At 28.0% G+C, this 20,199-nt stretch overlaps 1 protein-coding gene across 1 annotated transcript; it reads right to left on the reverse strand.

The window, feature by feature from the left end:
- Nucleotides 1–7,465: 7,465 nt before the first annotated feature.
- Nucleotides 7,466–11,986, reverse strand: LOC131629531 (lysine histidine transporter 1-like). The gene is made up of 8 exons (XM_058900315.1): nt 11,747–11,986; nt 9,603–9,760; nt 9,127–9,510; nt 8,552–8,945; nt 8,352–8,457; nt 8,155–8,246; nt 7,994–8,062; nt 7,466–7,911 (listed from the first exon to the last, which is right to left on the reverse strand). Exons 1-8 carry the CDS (start codon nt 11,774–11,776, stop codon nt 7,813–7,815), a joined length of 1,332 nt encoding a protein of 443 aa, XP_058756298.1. The 5' UTR covers nt 11,777–11,986; the 3' UTR covers nt 7,466–7,812.
- Between the last annotated feature and the right edge of the window lie 8,213 nt (nt 11,987–20,199).

A 20,199-nucleotide genomic window follows, 5' to 3' on the forward strand; every position in this document is an offset into this window, starting at 1 on the left:
GTGTAATTTGTGTATGTCGGTTAATAAAATGTGGATATGATAAGGTGAACCTTAGGCTTCCTAGACTAAGAGATATGAACGCATGCTAGTCTTCTATTTCCCTCTTTCCTATCAAGCGACTTCTTCTGAAATCCTATAATCTAATGGTGTAGTAAGTATGAGACGAGGGGTTAGAGGACAGACAAAATGACAATAACTGCGAGTAGGCACATTACATATATGTTGGCTACTTCTTGTGAAGAAATTCCAAGGATGCCCCTGTGCCACATATATTGCGGGCATTCTCAGGCTTTGGTCTCGGGAATGAGTCGTCTCCGTAGTTCAGGTGTTGTTCTTCGGGGATGAACTCCCGGGGAAGTGTACCTCACCTTCTCTTTTTGTTGTTTCCTTACGGGTGAATTTCTATGTGAGATTTGGACCCAGGAAATTGGACGAGTTGAATCGTTGTAGCGATTTAATGTCGGTTCCATGGTTCTCTATAGTCATATGATTTACTTACCATGTAGATTGAAAAGGTATGCTTTTAGGTCTTGTTTCCGAGAGCAGATAGACAAGTAACCCCAGAAGACCAGACCTTGAGGGTAGCTCCCGAGAGAAGGCTGACAGGTAAATCCGGAAGACCTATTTTGGAGGAAACATGTACCTAATATCCGAACATGTGATATGTTTTCAGAGTATCTAATCGGGTGGTCAGTGAGCACTCAATCGTGGTGCTATGAGTTGACAGGCTTTCTTGTACTAGATAGTGAGGAAACCTTAGAATCTGAGATGGATCTGTAGATAATGCATGTACCCTGTAGAGCCGAGAGGACCCATAAGATAGGGGAACTTACTAAGATTTAGTAATCTCACCCCATTCATCTTATTTTTTCAGGTACCGTGCAAGATCAAGTTTTGCTATATGCTTGTATCAAGAGCTTTTGATCGGATGCCGTGAAGACCGTGCCTGATCTTTTCTTTTGTTGTGTATTATTAGCATTGTATAGACATATTCATTGTATCCATCTTCAAGATGATTTTGAAATGTATACATCTTATGTCATTATTCCTAATTTTGTATGTACTCAGTACCAGTTATTAGTATTCTGCTGATATGATTCTAGACACATATTGGTATGGTATTACAGATCAGCTATAACAAATATTTTTGGTGAATCTTTATTTTCTGTAAATGTTAAAAATATTAAGTAAATTTATTTTATTAATTAACAAATAAGTTATAAAAAATCTTAAATTAGTTTATAAAAATACATAAAAAAATTCTTTTTAAAATATTTTACACGATACTAAATACTGTAGACAAGAAAAAATAAAATAAAAAAAAAATATTTTTACTATCATTTCATCATAATATTTAAGATGTTTTTTAATTTCTGTTTCTTGGAACATAACTTTTGAGGTTCTTTGAAAGTGATTATGGTATAGTATAATGGATGATCCAATTTTATAGTGAGGTACAAGAAAACATATTTGATCAATTTTTGTTTTACTATCTAAATAGATATAAAATAAAGCAATGAGATAAAAATTTCAAAGTGATTTTTGCACATTTTTTTTTGCAAGTTAGTGTTAGTGTCATTTTTTAGTTGAAAAAGGATTGTTATCTTTCTAATAACACACAACGTTGTTAAGAGATAGAGTTTACTATCAGCAAAACTATGGTGGATGAAAAAGTGGTATTGTAGTATTGATACACTCTCATGCAAAAGATTTTAGTAAAATTACTCTTTTGAATTTTTATCATTTATATTTTTTTTATTGATTGAAATGTATTTTAGGTGTCATATTTTTTATTTTATTTATTTATTTTGGTCTATTTTGTTTCAAATTTGCAAATTTATCCAGAATTTATGATATAAATACAAGTTATTAAATAAGAATTCATTTTGATAATTTTTACAACTACATGAAATAAATGGAAAAGTGAGTTAATGATTCCATACGAAAGAATGAGCTAATTGATAAAATGTATAATTGATACAAATATTTTTATAAATGGGAAAAATTATATTATTCATACAAATATTTTTATAAATGAGAAAATAAGTCTACTGTTGGTATAAATATTTTTATAAATATAAATAAATATATTGTTGACACAAATTTTTTTATAAACAACGATTTTTTATACACGGGAAAGAGTTTACCGTTGATCAAATTTTGTTATAAATGGTACCAAATTATAAGGAAAAAATCTATTATTGATCTAAATATACGAAAATTTAATATTAATTCAAATATTTTTGTAAATGATACCTAAACATAAATAATATTTGTATACGAGAAAAAAAATCTATTATTGATCTGAATATTTTTATATAAGAAAGATAATATTTATGATCCAAAAATAGTATACTTGCAAGAACATAAAGTTATTGATCAAAATATTGATTATTAATGGGACATGAAGTTACTGATCAAAATATTGATTATTACGGGACATGAAATTACTGATCAAAATATTTTTGTAAGGTACACAGGGACATGAAGTTATTGATCAAACTAATATTTGTACACGGGAACATGAAGTTATTGATTAAAATATTGATTATTAATGGGACATGAAGTTACGGATCAAAATATTTTTTTATTAATTATACATTCAATTATTATTTTTTCATGGGTGTTATACCCCAAAATTTGCCCGCATCTTTTTCAGAAAGAAGGCAACAGACTTCTGTCTAAAAATTGGGAGTTTCATATAATCTTGGATTTTATTTCATAAATATCCTGATTTTATGAATACTTGGTTTTTAGAATTTTTCTATACGGTATTTTGGTTCGCTGTTGAATTTATTCTTACACAAACGCCAAATACTGTTTATCACTTCATACGCTGTTTATTTGAGATTTATTTGCAGATAAATAGTACTGACACATCCCACTAATTTTTGTACTATATTCTATTATTTTCAAAATCTTTTCCTTTCTTTTCAAATCTCTTTCTTTCAAAATCAAATCCTAACTTTATTCTATACATCTCTCTTTTCAAACCCTACCATACACTTTCTTTCAAATCCTACTACCACTCAAATTTTCCTTATTTATACGGAATCACTTCATTCCCCAACGTCTCTATCCTTCTTTTCACTCTATAAATACCTCTCATTTTTTCCATAAATTCTCACATCAAATTTCAACTCATCTCTCAAATTTCTACCTCATATTTATTTTCTCTTCTTCCCCGGCAAAAATGGCGAAGTGGATGGATACGTGTTTTCTTATGGTCATCACCGTCTTGGTGGTGATCATGTCCTTTTTATGTATGCGTAGTCCTGAAAAATGCGGACCTGGGTTGGTTACACTCCCAATCATCTATATGTTGTTATTTATAGCATGGGTTTTTAATCGTCATTTTTAAAGTTTGTCGTATCTTTTGTTTTCAAATAATGTACTGTTCATTATATTTGTCGTACTGTTTATTATATTATGTAATATTTGTACTGTCAGTATTAAATATCGTACTATCTGTCGTACTGCCGTTTAAATATCAAGATAATATTGTGTGTGTTTATTGCCAGTTAAATATATATTTTTCTACGCATTAAATATTTTTCAAGGTTATTATCGGTAATTTCGTTTGCGTACAGTATATTTTATTTATTTATTATGTTTGTGTTTTTCTAACAACTCATGTAAATAAATTTTCACCATTAACACAACAAAAAAACAAAAAGAAAAAATTAACTTTAACTGTTGAATTTTCACTTTAACTGTTACGTTAATGCCCGGACAGCCAGTTGACAGTCAAACTCGCTGACAGCGCGATTCTCCGTGTTTTGCACCATCAATCAAATCAATCTTTTGCATTTCAAAATTCCAAGATTTTGTTCTAGAAGTCTTCTGATAATCACATGATCAGCAGAGACTCAGCACTGCACAAAAATCAGGTACGCTTAACTGTCTCCTACACAAACAGTCCTTAACTAGGGTTTTTGTTTTTTTCAGGAGAACAAGTTTTTTGAGACCTCAAATGGATTTCATGGACCTCCATATGTCTCAAAGTACCACCATACAAATTTTCAAACTTCAATTCACTCAGACACACAGTCAGCAGCTCAAACAGTCAACAGACGACCAGTTTGACCGAAAAGTCAACAGACAGTCAAAAATGAAATTTTTTGTCAACATCCATATTTTTTCAAAAGATTCATCATTTGATCAATGGTTGATCATAATTCATCAAGAAAAGATCAAAAATCAGCAAAACCCTAAGTTTCAAAATTAGGGTTTTCTCCTAAAAAGTCAACTGAACTTTGACCGGCCATAACTCTCTCCTCGTTCATTCAAAAAATTCCAACCAAAGCTTGTTTTGAAGGAAATTCAATTATCTTTCAAATTCAATTGATCCCATGGTCATTGGATTCACCATTTGAAAAATATGAGCTCAGACATTACAAGTCATTTTCAAAGTCAACAAAAAGTAGTTTTTTGTCAAAGGCCATAACATCAAGATAACTTCTCCAAATGAAAAAAAGTTTCCAAAGTAGCTTGTAGAGGACATCTTGAGGTTTCTAAAAAGTACAAGAACTCCTTCATATGATCAAAATTGAGGGATTTATGCCTTGTTGAAGTTGGCTATTTTTTGGGAAAATGCATGAAACCAACATTGATCAAAAATGTTTTTTTTCAAAAGAGGCCAAGTTTTCATGATCCAAACATGATTCCAATAATGCTAAGGGCCTCCCACGACCAACCTAAGGCCCATAACATTTTTATTTCTTTTTTGGTTTAATTTTATTACATTTAAAGTTAAATTAAAAAAGAAATGGTGAAGTAGAATGCTACAATGCTTTAATCTTAAGCTAAAGCCATCAAGAATGATTCAACTCTGCAGCATGGAAGGTACATAGCAGGCCTAGAGCAAGAGGGATGAGGAAATTCAAAGCCATGGCCAAAGAATTCAAACTTTTTAATATTAAAGAATTCAAAGATTCAAAGATCATCAATGTTTTAGCTTAAGTTTGAAGCTCATTCATTGCTTATAAATGAAGTAGAACACTTCAGTAGACACACACACACACACACACACACACGATTTCAGAGCCAATCCTATGCTTATACCACTCTTGTAACAACTTGTAATTTTGAAGGAAATTTGAAATTCGAATTTTAAGTTCAAGCTCATTTCAATACAAATTAAACACTCAAACACGTTCCCTGACCTCCACTGAATATAACCCAATCATTTGCAACAAGCAAAGCACTCAAAATCATCCACCATAGCTCACGGTTTGCACAAATAAAAACTAACTCGAATACAATCATACATGCATGTTTAGCAAGATGTAAATGCATATTTGTGTTTAGATAGGTACTCTGAACGTTTCTGGAAACTTAATTGGTGTTTGAACACCTGTACGAGGAACCACCATTTTAGGGTTCTTGAATTCAAAATTAGGGATTCATGATTTAGGCAAAATTACAGGTTCTAAGTGGTACCATTGAATTCGTATGAACTAGACGAATCAAACCATGACCTCGCGCCAAATTTCTTTTGTGTCTAACCCCTATTCGTGTTGAACAGGTATAATAGATCAAAGATTTTACAGCTCTCTGCAAAAGAACGGTGTAAAAGATGTGATCAGAGGAAGAAGACGAGGACGTGGCGTCCTCTGATTGGTTGGTTCGCGCGCGTGTGGATTTTAAATTCAGCCAGACTCTATGCTTGCCACCCACGCGTATTATCATGCACCTCTTCAATCTCAGCCTTCCAATTTCATTTAATCCAAATCCAACGCGCATAAGCATGCTATCCATATTATAGATCCTCAGCTTTGACACACCAGATTACAAATATTATATTTTTTATTTTATTTGTTTTTCTTTGCAAAATTAATTAAAAATACTTCCAAAAACCCAAAAAATATTTTCTTTTTACTATTAATTTGATAAAAATGCTAATTTAATTTCTGGACCAAAAATATTTTATTTTTATTTATATTTAAAATATTTTGTTTAATTAATTAGCATATATTTATATATTTGCTTTTTAATTATTTCAACCCATCAAAAAAATCAAAAAAATATTTTCTTTTTATTTAAATTAAGTTTATATATTATAAATTGATTTTGTACATATTTAGAATATTTTTTCTTTAAGTTTAAATTATGTGCGTAATTATTTGTATAATTATATGTTAATTCAACTTAATAAATTTCCAAAACAATCTCAAAAATCCAAAAAAAATTAGTTTTATTTTAAAATTAATTAACAAGCAATATGAACATATTTTAGACTTAATTTTTTAGGTTTAAATTTTATTTCTACCTTTTTCTCATTTAATTAAATTAATTATGCATTAATTTTAATTAAAATCAACCATCCAAAAAATCCAAAAATATTTCCTTTTATCTTATTGCAATTTAAATTCATAGATAAGTGTATAGGTTGTCAAAATCATGTAAATAGCGTAGTTTACATTTCTCGCACAATCGATGTAATAGCGTAGATTTATTTTCCGCATTTTACATTCCCGCACTTTAATTTTTGTACATATAAAACTGTGTGTATGTCAAAAGATAAAAATTGAAGCGTTAGATCACTAACTTCAAAGACAAAAATACCTGAAAATGGAACACGATCACACTTGCACCTCTTAGGGTAATCCCTCTGTTACTCTTTTCAAAATCAATTCTATTGTTTCAAATACAAATCCGAACTTTTGTTTACATCCGGTCAAAGGAGAATTTTCTAAAAGAAATGTGAAAGGACCTTATAAATCTAGGGTAGATCTCCTAATTGCTTGCTCAAATCAAACAAAATAACAAATGTCTCATATATCATTGTTTTTTCAAAACTTTAAAAAAAAGACAACATTTTGTATATATCCAAACAAGGATCATTACGAAATTAAAGATCTTTTTTTCAAAACATCTTTTCGAAAGATAAAACACTTTGTATACATCCGCACAAGGATCATTACAAAGCCAATTTACAAAGGTATTTTAAAACCACATACAAGCATTTCAAGGCAAGACAAATGATTCAAAGAAGTGAGCTAAGCAATTAAGAGCCTATGGATAACCATGGATACAAAGGGGTGCTAATACCTTCCCTTTGTATAACCTACCCCCGAACCCAAAATCTCTTAAAGGTCTTTTTCTGTTTCTTTTATAAACCTTTCCTTAATTGGATAAAATAAAAGTCGGTGGCGACTCTCTGATTTTCAAAACTCACAAATAAAAGAAGAGTCAGTTCGTATCTCACGCGAGATATAAAAAACCGAGGGCGGCAATGGGTAACCAGATATTTTTCTATTAAAAAATATATATCTGAAACAAATGCGCGTCCCGTACCAGAACCCGTGCGAACACACGAGTTTGTTACTAGTATATATATATATATATATATATATATATATATATATATATATATATATATATATATATATATATATATATATATATATATATAACTTTTTACGAATAAATTTAAGAAAAAATTCAACGTTAAAAGAATATATTACTAACGTTTTAAAATCACAGAAACACCAACTACAATATTCTTAATCTTAAGTAATTATAAAATAAATAAAAAACATAGACTAAAATTTTAGAATATATGTAATTATAACAATCATGTAGACCAAAACGAGAAACTAGTATACATTGAGAATTAAAATAAAAATAAAAAGAAAAATATTAAACGCCTTTTACTTTGTTGTGGCTATTATTCTCCACTGATATCCATGTTGCGGATGATTCAAAGTAAATATATGTAATTTCCGTTAGATAATAACCAAGTTATTTCATAGAATTTGATTCTTTTCCTGCCTTTATTATCATTATTTCTTTGGAGGATGAATGGATTTAAGAATAGAACTTATACGTCTTGGCATTAAGTATGATTGTCCTCAATCCTCCAATTGGTGATAAAATCATCAAACATAGGCCAAGGGCAATGCAAACCTATAAGCAATCAATGAAACAATATTAAAACAAAATTAATTTAAAGAAAAGTATTTAAAATGATAACAAAAATCAAACATACATAGTTACAACACCAAGACAAGCTGAATCTTTTTGGTTTGTAGATTGCTAGCCACATGATGCATGGTAGCTGTAAATATAACAGAAAAATAAACCATTAATTGATTTGATTTTATTATAAGAACTTCTACACTATCAAACTTGAATAATTTTTTAGCTTACAAAGTATGTTGTTGGAGCAAAAGCAAATCCTCCAAAAAATCCAAGTAAACCACCAAAAAACGGAAAGGTAATAGCAATAAACATTGTAAATGCTGAAAAACAAGAAGAATTATATGTTAATGCATATTGGAGTTACAAAAAGAATTCAACTACATTACATCAAAATATTGTTTTGATTAAAAAGATATTGTACTTACCAACATACACATTTCGTACTATAAACCGAAGTATTGTGCTAGGTTTGAAATTTAACTTTTTCACCATCACAGTTTCAATCATATCAAACACCGGCATTGCGTAAATCTACATTTACAAAACAACATTAATCTTAGTGAAACTTTATATTTAAATGTTTTTGAACAACTATATATGAAGAGTTAAAAATGAGAGAATTCACCTGATAACTTCCAATAACATGAATAACAACAAACATGTTTGCCATTGCAATAAGCCATTTTGGTTTCTCTAAAGTGACGAGTATGTTGTCTTCAACGCTATTACCAAACATCCAATAACCAATTAGAGCAACCGGAAAGTAGCACAAAGCCACCACTATGTAGGCAACAATCACTCCTCTCCACATAGGACCTTTGGATGGCTTTTCTGGTGTAGATGGAATTGTTGCTTGAATTTCTAACACTACATTGTGTCCGGCATAGGCAAAAACCACATCACCAAGGGCATTGAAGAAGCCAAAGACGGTTCCTGGTTTAGTCGTAGCTCTGTAACCATAATCAACATTTTCTATAACACCTTTATGTGCAGAAGCTGACCAAGCAATTGTAGAGTAACTACAAGGAAAATAAATATAAACATGTGAAAATTATATTTCCTTGAGAATTCATTCTGATAACAAAAACACTAAATTTAGTTATAATTGGTTAGTTAATATATTGATTCTATTCGAACTCTATATATAAAATATCACATATATTCATTTCCCATATTTAGTCAATAAAAAATAAGTTGTACCTCAACGACATGACTGCAGCGGCCAAAGACACGCCAGAAATTGAGTTCAAGTTAGGTAGATGAGATAAGACAAAGTGAACGGAGGCAAAAATCATAATGAAGTATGTTAACTTAATCTTTTTACAGTCATGACACACAGTATCATGAAACTTTTGCAAAGATTTTCCTCCGGTGACCATGTATACAATGTTAACCCCAACTTCAACAATAAGTTGTTGTGGAACCACAATATAAAGGCCTAGTTTTTCGCCAAAAGCATATTGACCCAATTCATGATATCTATCAAAACGTTTTCCTGGAACCATTTCATGCATCTCAACCATTTGCCATAGAGTGTAGAGTGTGATGAACCATGAGAGGACTAGTATTGTCACTCCAGGACCCCTAAAAAAAGCATGGTGGTTCTCAAGTCAAAAAAGAAAGGAAAACAATTTATCTTAAAAATTAATAATAAATAATGAAATTAAAAAATATACCATCCAAGTTGAGACATGGCATAAGGGAGACTAAGAACACCTGCCCCAACCATGGCAGTAACATTATGAAAAGCAGAGTACCACCATTTTGCATTTCTTGAAGAACTAATTGGAAGCCAATCATCAATTGCTTTCTGCCTCTTTAATTCTTCATCAATCTGGTTCATTAATAGCAGCAACAAATTAAATTAGCTAGTAACACAAAAAAAAGTGTGCGTATGTGTGGTCTAGTGGTGAAACGCTTGATTATTGAGAGTGTGCTCTTCTCAAAGTCTTAGATTCGAATCCTGCTAGATACTATATTTTTTTTTAGAGGTTGAGATTTCACTCCACCAAGACTTCATGAATAAAATTGACTTTATGTTTGAAAGGTCTTTTTCATTTGATGGGACCAAAGGCGCAAGTGGAACACAAATAGTAGCTTCCAAACTTGTTGGAAATTTCAAAGAAAAGTTGTCCTAATAGCTAGTGCTTAGCTTTATCTTACCTTGACTTTTCTTCATCGCATCAATTTAACTATTTATAATCACAATTTTTGAATATCTTTTTACTCATTAAATTTCAATTTTATGATATATATTTTGTTATGCTTTGATGACTGGTATAGAAGAAGAAGAAGAAAGCAATGCTCCAATTGATAGTGTTTAAATTGAGGAAATTTTCTTCCACACTTTCGGTTTTTCCTACAACTTAACGATAATTTTTACAATTTAACGACAAAATTAACAATAATTTTAATAACGATTTCTACTTAATGACAGAATTAATGATGATTAACAAAAGGACTATCTTAAATACTTCTAACTGTCAAGAAGAACTATTCTTAAATACTTCTAGCTGTCAAAGTGTGACTTATTCAAAGAAAAAACTAATTAAATGACACACTACAAATGTTAGTTTAGTTTTGATTTTTATTAAGAGACTTAATTATAATGTTAAGTGAGTTAAATTTTTTACATATTTTGTTTAGAAAAGCATAAATATTTTACTCAATATCTAAGATTCTATTAAAAATTACTTCAGAATAATATTAACACGATATGTCTCTATGACATATTGTAAAATCATTAAATGCATTTATTTTATTTTATAATTTTTTTCGTTAATAGCCAATACTATTAAATAATTATAATTATAAATTAGAAACCTTAGAACATAATATTGTTTATCGGTTCAGCTAATTGTATATCAGTATATGTGATTACAAAAAAAATATAATTTCTTATTATTACTTTAATAAATTAAAAATTCAATAATACAAGTGAAAAATATATAATAGTGCAATTTATATTATAAGAATATCTCTGAACTAATCACTAGTCTGGCCATGTTGCCATAGTCAACTGTATAAATATTAAAATATGTTTATTTTTTAATTATAAAAGTCTTGCGTTGAAATAGCATAAGAAACAAACCGAAATAAAAAGTAAATTGGATTGATAATCGGTGCAATTAATGCAAACTTTAATTAGTTAGGGGTGACTTTCAAGTTTCCGTTTAAAGCCTATCACGGATATTAGATGTACACTTAATGAAAAAGCTTTTAATTTTTTAGCTTTCCGGATTCAAAAATAAATTTTTAGTTTTTTACTTTTTAGTTTTTAGTTTTTCAGTTCACCTTAACGAAAAACTCTGTTTGATAACGCTATTTTATCTTTTAATTTATAGTTTTTTTACTAGCTTTTAATTTTTTTTTAAAAATTATTTGAAATTGTTGTTGAGTTTGTAGTTTTTAGCTGGTATTTTTTTCCATTTATACCCTTATTATTTTAACAAAATATTATTATTCTTATTAATTAAAATGATCTTTTATGTTATTTTGTATCTATCAGTTACTAAAACAGCTAATTTACCAAATAATGATGTTAATTTATCAACTATCAGTCATCAGCTATAAACTACTAGCTACCAGCTATAAGATATCGGTTAATTTTATCAAATAGAGTATTAACCTCTCTTAAATTTCTCAAACCACTTACGATCTTAGGAAACACCAAGAGATAATCATGAATAGGATTTGTAGAAAGGGAGTATATGAAACAGATGCAAGCAAACAGTAGATAAACATACCAACCAACCAACCAACATGGTTGTATGACATAGAGTTATAATAACCAAAGAGGAAAAGAAAGAGAGAAACTTACATCTTTGGGTGGTGCTTCTTGGGTTCCCATAATTTGATGTGTTGCAACTCCTACACTAAGAATGTGTATTTATTTGCTTTCTGTGTACTTTGAATTTTGCCACTACTCATATATATATACTAAACAAGTCAAATATCAACGTGCTTATCAAATAAAAAAGAAGAAGTGAAATGTCAATGTATAATTGTATATACATCACATATGAGAGAGAGAGAGAGAGAATATGACATAACGCGTAAGAGAGGGAACTAATGAAAAACGGTAGGAGACTTTTCTTCCTAAGGAGAGAACTAAATTATGGCTGTCTTTCATTTCATTGTGGAGGTAGGTTACGCATCTCTTTGGTAAACTTAGTTCATAACTAGTGGTTATGATAATTGATGAGTTAATAGTTTGTAGTTAATAATTAATAGTTTATATTTGATTAATAATATTGTAATCTTGAATTCAATTATATTAATTTAAAGTAGTAAAAATAAGTTTATTGACTAATAGTTTACAATTAAATATATGTATTGATATTATGAATATTTTCTTCGTCTTGATTGATCTCATTTGATTCTCCTTCAACGTTTCACTAACTTAAGAATTATCAACTCTATTTCAAAATTTATTATATAATTTAGATGTTGCTCAAAAACAATAAATATTGTATCATCTTTTATCTTTATCTTGTGAGTTGACGCGAATATAATTATTCAATTAAAAAGCAACTTAAGTTAGTGAAATAAGTTCAAAGTTCAAAAGCTACTTCAAATAGCTTTTGAAAAAAACTATAAGTTAATAAAATAAACTAGTAAGAACCCGTGCGATCATCACATGTCTACCAAACCATCATCTGTAAAGTTTGAATTCATTCTTCAATGTATTAACATTGACCTAGTTACAATAATATGCACCAAATTTTAAGCATTGATAGTAAGAGAAATATTTAAAAGATGGACATTAAAATGAATAGTCTACTATCTAATAGGTACGTTTACATCTATCCGTGAGTCCAGATGAGTTAACAAAACTCAGTTGAATCTAAATGAGTTAATTTTAAAACTACAAATCAGAATAAAATCATTTTTCCAATTTAAATAACATTATTATTTTTAGATATTAGTCAATTTTTCCAAACCTAACATTTATACCAGCTCCCCGTCAAATATCAGTTTTTAGTCCTTCTTATTATATTTTATTTACAATTTTTACAAACCTACAATATATGACAGCTCCCCATCAAATTTCAGTTCTAAATGAATATCTACACTCCATGGTATATTAAAATTTCAGTTCTAAATGAATATTTTCTCTATCTTTTTTGTCTTGGAGAATTTCATAATAGAAGTTTAACTCTACAAAATTTTGTAAATTTTAAAAATTTTAAGTTATTTAAAATTTTATTGAATAATTTTAAATAAAAATATAATACATTTTTTTAAAAATGTAACTAGTAATAATAGTTTTAAATTTATATAAAATTTATTATGCTTGATAATAATATATAATGATAATAATTAAAAATTAAATTAATTGTTTATAATAACTTAGAGATATTTTTGAAAACCAACATATTCTCATTCTTAAAATTATGCTTAAATATGTTTTTACATTTTTTTTGGTATAAAAAGGAGAACAAATGATGCAGTAAACTGAAGATTTTTTTTTTCAATAATCAAGTTTTTCAAAAAAATTACGCATATAACCAAAATTTCAAAGTAATTACATAAATGACCATTTTTTTCTCAATTTTAACACATTGTCGCCACTTGTATTGGTGAATTGCAAATTGGGGCGGTTTAAAACCCCCGCAAAACATTTTTATTAAGGTAAGTTGCCACTTGCATTGGCGACTACACTTAAATTTTAAGTTTTATTGTAAACTGCGGGGGTTCAAAATCGCCGCAAAGTTTAAGAAAATTAAATTTTTTAATGTAGTCGTCAATGCAAGTGGCGACTTACCTTTATAAAAACGTTTAGTGGGGGGTTTTAAACCGCCCCAATTTGCAATTTGCCAAAGCAAGTGGCGACAATGTGTTAAAAAAGTGAAAAAAATGGTCATTTATATAATTACTTTGAAATTTTGGTTATATGCGTAATTTTTTTGAAAAACTTGGTTATTGAAAAAAAATCGTAAACTGAATTGATTACAAAATTGAGACAAAATATTAAGTTAGAGATGACAACACATTTGAAGGGTAACACATCTTACATGAAAAATGGAGTGAGAAAAATGTAATTGTCCATCAAAACTGATACATCTACTATTAAAAACAGAAGAAACTGTCTTTTTTTTGTGTGTGTGAATTTGTTATATTTTTGTTTTCTAAATTTTTATGTGGAGTTTATGAGTAAAGAAGTATAGCATTCTATTTTTCTGTTATCGAATTTGAATATGTGGATGTAACTTTGGGTAAAGAAGTATAATTAGAAGTATACCGTATCTTTCTATATTAGTATGTGATGCATTATAATTAGAATAAAATAAAAATATAGTATATCAATTTTAGTCTCCTAATAGACCCATATGAACGCATGGATCGAGTAATATGAATAATACTAATAATAAATAAAATATTAAAAAAAAACAAACAAAACAGGTGAAGATATAAATATTAGGGGTTTGTCAAAATGAATTAATTTATTAATCATATAATAAAATAGCAAAAATTATTAAAATTGTATAATGTAATACCTATTTGCAAATTTAATAATAAATTAAATAATTTATCCATATTTCCTATAAATATTTAATACATAATAAAATAAATTGAATAAAAAAATCACAAATTTGTGTTTTACATTAGAAAATTGTGTTTTTCATATATCATAATTGTCTCATATTTTTTTTATTAAAACAAATATTTACAGTAATTTTTTAGTCTAAATATTATCATTTTATCAATAAAAAATTATTACATAGGTATATAATTGCGTGTAATTTCAACGTGCATATTCCTAATAGTAAATTAAAACATTTTATAAATATTAAGTTGTATTTTAGTCATAAATATCATAAGATTGAATGATGTATAAAACAAAAATAAATTGTTTATTATTAATATTATTATTAAATTTTATAGGCAATGTAAATTTTTTAATATGATGGATACTTTACAATCATTCATAAAATATGATTTTTAGAAATATTATCATAAGATTCTTTTTTTTTTATATTGCTTAACATAATAATCACACTCTCGTGTATTTGTACAATACAACACGTGCATAAGTCTATTCAGAAATTCACTATCTTTTGGTGATACTTTAAATTTGAGAAATATGACAAATTAGTGTGTTTCATAAGATAGTTATATATTCACCAATCATAATCATCTCATGTTTTGTTAGTAAGGTAATATTATAATAATTTTTTATATAAATACTACCTTTTTATCATTTAAAAAAAACAATTTGCATAGATATATGTAATTTTTAATTTACATATTTTTAATATTAATTAAAATACATCATTAATATTAATTTGTCTTTTATTATAAACTAAATCCCGTTAGAAACTAAAACCCGTTTTAATTAACTCGTAGTAAGTAGTGTTATGATTTCTAAATAATGTATAATTATTTCTAATGATTCTAAAGTCGATAATAATGATTCTTTATAATTTCTAAAAATATAATTTTAAATATAGCTACATTTATATACCTAACAAAAATAATAATGATTCATATTTTGTATTAAAACAAATATTTATAGCAACATTTATCATAATTATATCATATTTTTTGCTAAAGTAAATATTTATAGTAATTTATTTTTTTCAAATTATATTTATTTGAAATGCATATAGTTTTCAAATGGCATCATCAAATACCAATTAATACAATGCATAATAGTATGGTATAATTTTTATTATAAAAATTTGTTAGCATTTAAATTAACAATATCTCAATCATTTTAATAATTAATATAATTTGATTTAAATATTAAAGAAATATTATTTTTTTATTTATTAAATTCAAAATAAAAATAAATTACATTAGATATTTTCCTATTTTCATTCAATTATTACCTTACAATTTTTTAATAATAATTTAAGATTAATTAGTAATATTGGTGGTATGACCTACACAGATACACATAATGCTAATCCATAGAGTTTGATCACGTTAAGAGTGCATTGTTGGAAAGAAAACATTGATGAACAACTGATGGTTTAAAGTATATGATTAATGCATGTTAGTAGATTTGTTCTCCATACATGAATTATACAAACAAAGATGAGATTTCTACTGTTATACCATAAACTTATTTGAAACCATACAGTTAGGAATTATCATTGATTCTCCTTCGATGTTTCACTAACTCAAGAGTTATCAACTTTATTTCAGAATTTATTATATAATTTAGATGTTGCTCAAAAATAATAAATTTTGTATCATCTTTCATCTTTTGAGTTGACGCGAATATAATTATTTATTCCAAAAGCAATCTAAGTTAGTGAAACAAGTTTAAAGTTCAAAGTTCAAAAGCTACTTCAAATAGATTTTGAAAAAAGCTATAAGTTAATAAAATAAACTACAAGCTAAAAGTTAAATAACAGTTATCAAACCGAGCTTTTTCATTAATGTAATTAAAAATTAAAAATTAAAATTAAAAAACTCTTTTTTATCATACCAAATTGATTTGTATCAGCAATAAATTTATTGCTTGTAATTTCTTTATTTCTTTTGTTTTATTTATTATTGTCCTTTTACTTGTGCATAAATTTCTTCTTCATGTTTTTCAAATTTGTTTTATTTCTTATTTCGCTTGTAATAATAAGTTTAATTTGAACAAGTTTTATTACATTGTAAATTAATCATAAATAAAGTTGAATAGTTATACAATTATTCCTTGCAATTAGGGGATTATTTGAATTTTGGTTCAATCTAATTTCAAATAACTTTTAGGTTAAGTATGTTTTTGGTCTCTATAAATATCTCAAAATTCATTTTTAGTCCTATTAAAAAAATAACATATTTTAGTCCCTATAAAATTTTTATGTATGCAGTTTTAGTCCCGACTATTTTTTAAAATTTTGAAAACTGTTTAATTGCCTTTAAAATTTTAAATTTTTGAATTTTTTTTCATACGTGTTTAGAATATTATAAAATATTTCTTTATCAAATTATATAATTTTTTAAAATGAGAAGAATTAAATATGCATTTTTTAAATTTCAAAAGATAATGATAAAAGTAATTCAAATCTCGACTTATAAATCAAATTTTGAGTTTCTTTTTTTTCGAGAAACTTTTTATAACGTTCTAAACATGTCGGTAAAATAATCATTCAATAATACACATCAGTTTAACATTAGAGACTAAAACCACGTGTATAATAATTTTGTGGGGACCAGAATATGTCATTTTTTTAATAGGGTCCAAAAAACATACTTAACCCTAGCTTTTATATAGATCCATCGCTTCTTTTTATTTTTTGCTGCCGATGTCTCTCTATTGATTATATTTGTCACTTATTAACTCATCATGTTAGCTTGTGTGATGACCAAATATCGTCTAAACTAACTAATATGTTCAAATGAAAGAAAATGTCCAAAATTATTAGAAGGTTAGGGTTTCCAAGGTTTTTCTTTCTGTTTGTAGTTACAATGGGTAGTTAATAAATTTGTTATGACCTAAGTCTTGCTACTAGCTCAATCGGTAGTGGGAATGGATTGATCATGTACTTGATCATCAGGGTACAAGGTTCGATTTCCCCGAAAGACAAAAACTCTACTAGAGAAGGGGGTAGAGAAGATCGTGAGGTGGCAGTGCCAGGATTGCCTTGCGAGGGGCCCGGACTGTTACATTAAGCCTCAATTATATTCGGTCAATTATGTTCATCCAAGTGATGGAATGAATTCTATTTCAGTTTCACCAAAACTTGGCGGATCAAACTATTTCAGTTATAGTAGATCAACGTGTTGTACTCTTGGCGCAAAGAATAAATTTCTCACCGTTGATAGGTCTACCCCAATATATGACAATATAGAACTCTATCATGCAATTTGGGAGAGGTGCAATCATCTAGTACATCCATTAATTATTAATTTGGTTTCATATTTCAATTGCATAAACTATCATGTTCATGAAAGTTCTATTGATGTTTGGGAATATTTGATAGAATATTTTTTTAATATTGATATCGTTTATGTTTCAACTCTTAAACCACAACTTAATTCCCTAGTAAGTTAGCACTGTCATTTCTTGTTCACCAAGTAACACAAAAATTTCTAATTGTTGGCTTATTGATTTTAGTGCCAATGACCATATATGTTCTTCCTTACATGTTTTTTAGTCTTTTTTTATAGATTTAATCCTATTAGTGTCAATTTTTCTAATGGTAATTCAGCTCAAGTGTCATATGCAGGTAATGTTCAAATTTCTCGTTTTCTCTATATAGCTAATGTACTATATTTAAATGAATTGAAACTCAATTTGATTTATGTGTAAAATTATGTAAACCATTGAACTTTCCAGCCAAATTCACATCTAATCATTGTTATATGCAAGATATGAAATGCTTGAAGATGATTGGTTTGGCTAGTAAATGAATTGTACAAGTTGATGAAGGGCACCAAATATGTACATATAACTTATCAACATCAATTTGCATTTGACATTTCCTTTCATCATAAAAATGTAAACAATACTAATAGTTCCACATTTTACAACTCCATTCCTTACATTTCGATATGGCATTTTAGATTAAAGCATGTTTCAAATCAAAGATTGAGTGATATGTCTAAATTGTAATAATAAAATCAATGTGTGTTACTTTACTTAATTAAAATAATTTAATTAAGAGAAAATGGATGATGTGCAGTGTAAATTAATATATATATATATATATATATATATATATATATATATATATATATATATATATATATATATATATATATATATATATATATATATATATATATATATATATAATGTATCAACTATAAGGGTTTAAAAATAAGAGATAAGAGGATCAAAGGCTTACCATTAGATTTTATAAATAATCGTGATGATGTCAATAAATGTTTATCTAGACCAGTTATCAAATTCAATGGTTAATATTTAATACTCTTATATCTTATTTTAAAAACCTTCCTACTTGATACATCCCAATTGTCTGGACTAGCCCAATTGTCTTAATTGGCCAAATCCACTCATAAGTGTGAAACGGCCCAATAAGCATTGGCCCACTCCATCGAGAAAGTAGAGGTCAAGCGATCGCAAATTAGTATGTCTATATATTCGTGACTGCAAGTGCACAGTCGTATCGCGTAGCTTTAAATATTATCGAATCCAAAGGACCAAAAATCAAACTTATCGTTATCTAGTGTTACTATGTAAATCTAAGGCTAAGGGTATTTGGTTGACGAATAGAGGAAAAAAAGTAATTAAATAAAGCCTTAAATTAATTAGAGATAAACACCGGTATGTAATTGTGTGAATTCAGGGGTTCAGTAAATTATTGGCATTGCTTTAAATATTACAAACTTCTTTCAGTGAAAACTATTGGTTTAAAAATCTTTGTCGCACACTCGTGTTTATTAATTTTGATTATATAATTAGACCTAGATGATTGATCTCGCTGTCTCATTTACAACCCAAAAATACTTTTTGAAAACAAATAGAGTTCAATTAACTTTAAAGTGCTCTTGTTGTATTTAAAATTAATGTCTCATTCCCACTGTCCAGTTAAAATCTCAAACTCTCGTTCTTATTAATTTTAACTTCTATTTTGTCTTTTACTCTCGTAACAAAACAATTTATAATATTATAATTGAAAATCGAACCAGGAAAAAAGAATTGTGTTATAAAATATTCGTGCCAATTTGTTACAGAATCCCTTCGGTCTATGACTACATACCAGAGTTATAAAATTTAGCTAAACATAGTGTTCAATATAAAACCAGAATAATAATGAACAAATAAAAATCCAAACATTATATAATCGTGGGAGGAAATTTTGAATGGATTCGTTACCAGTAAGAACGGAGGAAAACGTGAGGAGACTAAGTAAAAGTCTTGTGGCGGGGGCCACAAGCTTAAGGGGTGGGCGCCCCACACCCCACTTTGCTTCAAAATATTGACGTGGAGGTTTAAGGGCGAGGGCCACATAGCAAGGGTGGGCGCCCCACCTTGCTTTTGCTGAAGGAAATTTATGACGTGGGCCTTGGTATAAGGGCAGTCATCTTGCTTGGGCTGGGCCTTGTTTCTTCACCAAAATAATTTATTCGTTTTCTTCATAAAATTTCTTTATTTTTCTTCAAATAGTTTCTTTATTTTTCTCCTTTTCACTCAACCTTGAGAAAAATTAAATACTTGAAATATAATAAGAAATACCAGCATAATACTAAAATAAAACAATATAATTAAAATAAAATAAATACATAATTTATATAATTGAGCCGAATATGCGATATATTTTCGTGTCATCATCAAGTCTCCCCTTTTATCCATCTATCGAG

This window comes from Vicia villosa, unplaced genomic scaffold (genome assembly GCF_029867415.1).
Source record: "Vicia villosa cultivar HV-30 ecotype Madison, WI unplaced genomic scaffold, Vvil1.0 ctg.000577F_1_1, whole genome shotgun sequence".
In the NCBI taxonomy this organism is placed as follows: domain Eukaryota; kingdom Viridiplantae; phylum Streptophyta; class Magnoliopsida; order Fabales; family Fabaceae; genus Vicia; species Vicia villosa.

Excerpts from the sequence above, each read along its gene's own strand:
- LOC131629531 (XM_058900315.1), bottom strand. The coding sequence starts at position 11,776 with ATGGGAACCCAAGAAGCACCACCCAAAGAT. Across the intron at positions 9,511-9,602 it reads GCCATGTCTCAACTTGGATG|GGGTCCTGGAGTGACAATAC; the intron begins GTATATTTTTTA and ends TGCTTTTTTTAG. Across the intron at positions 7,912-7,993 it reads TGTCTTGGTGTTGTAACTAT|GTTTGCATTGCCCTTGGCCT; the intron begins GTATGTTTGATT and ends GATTGCTTATAG.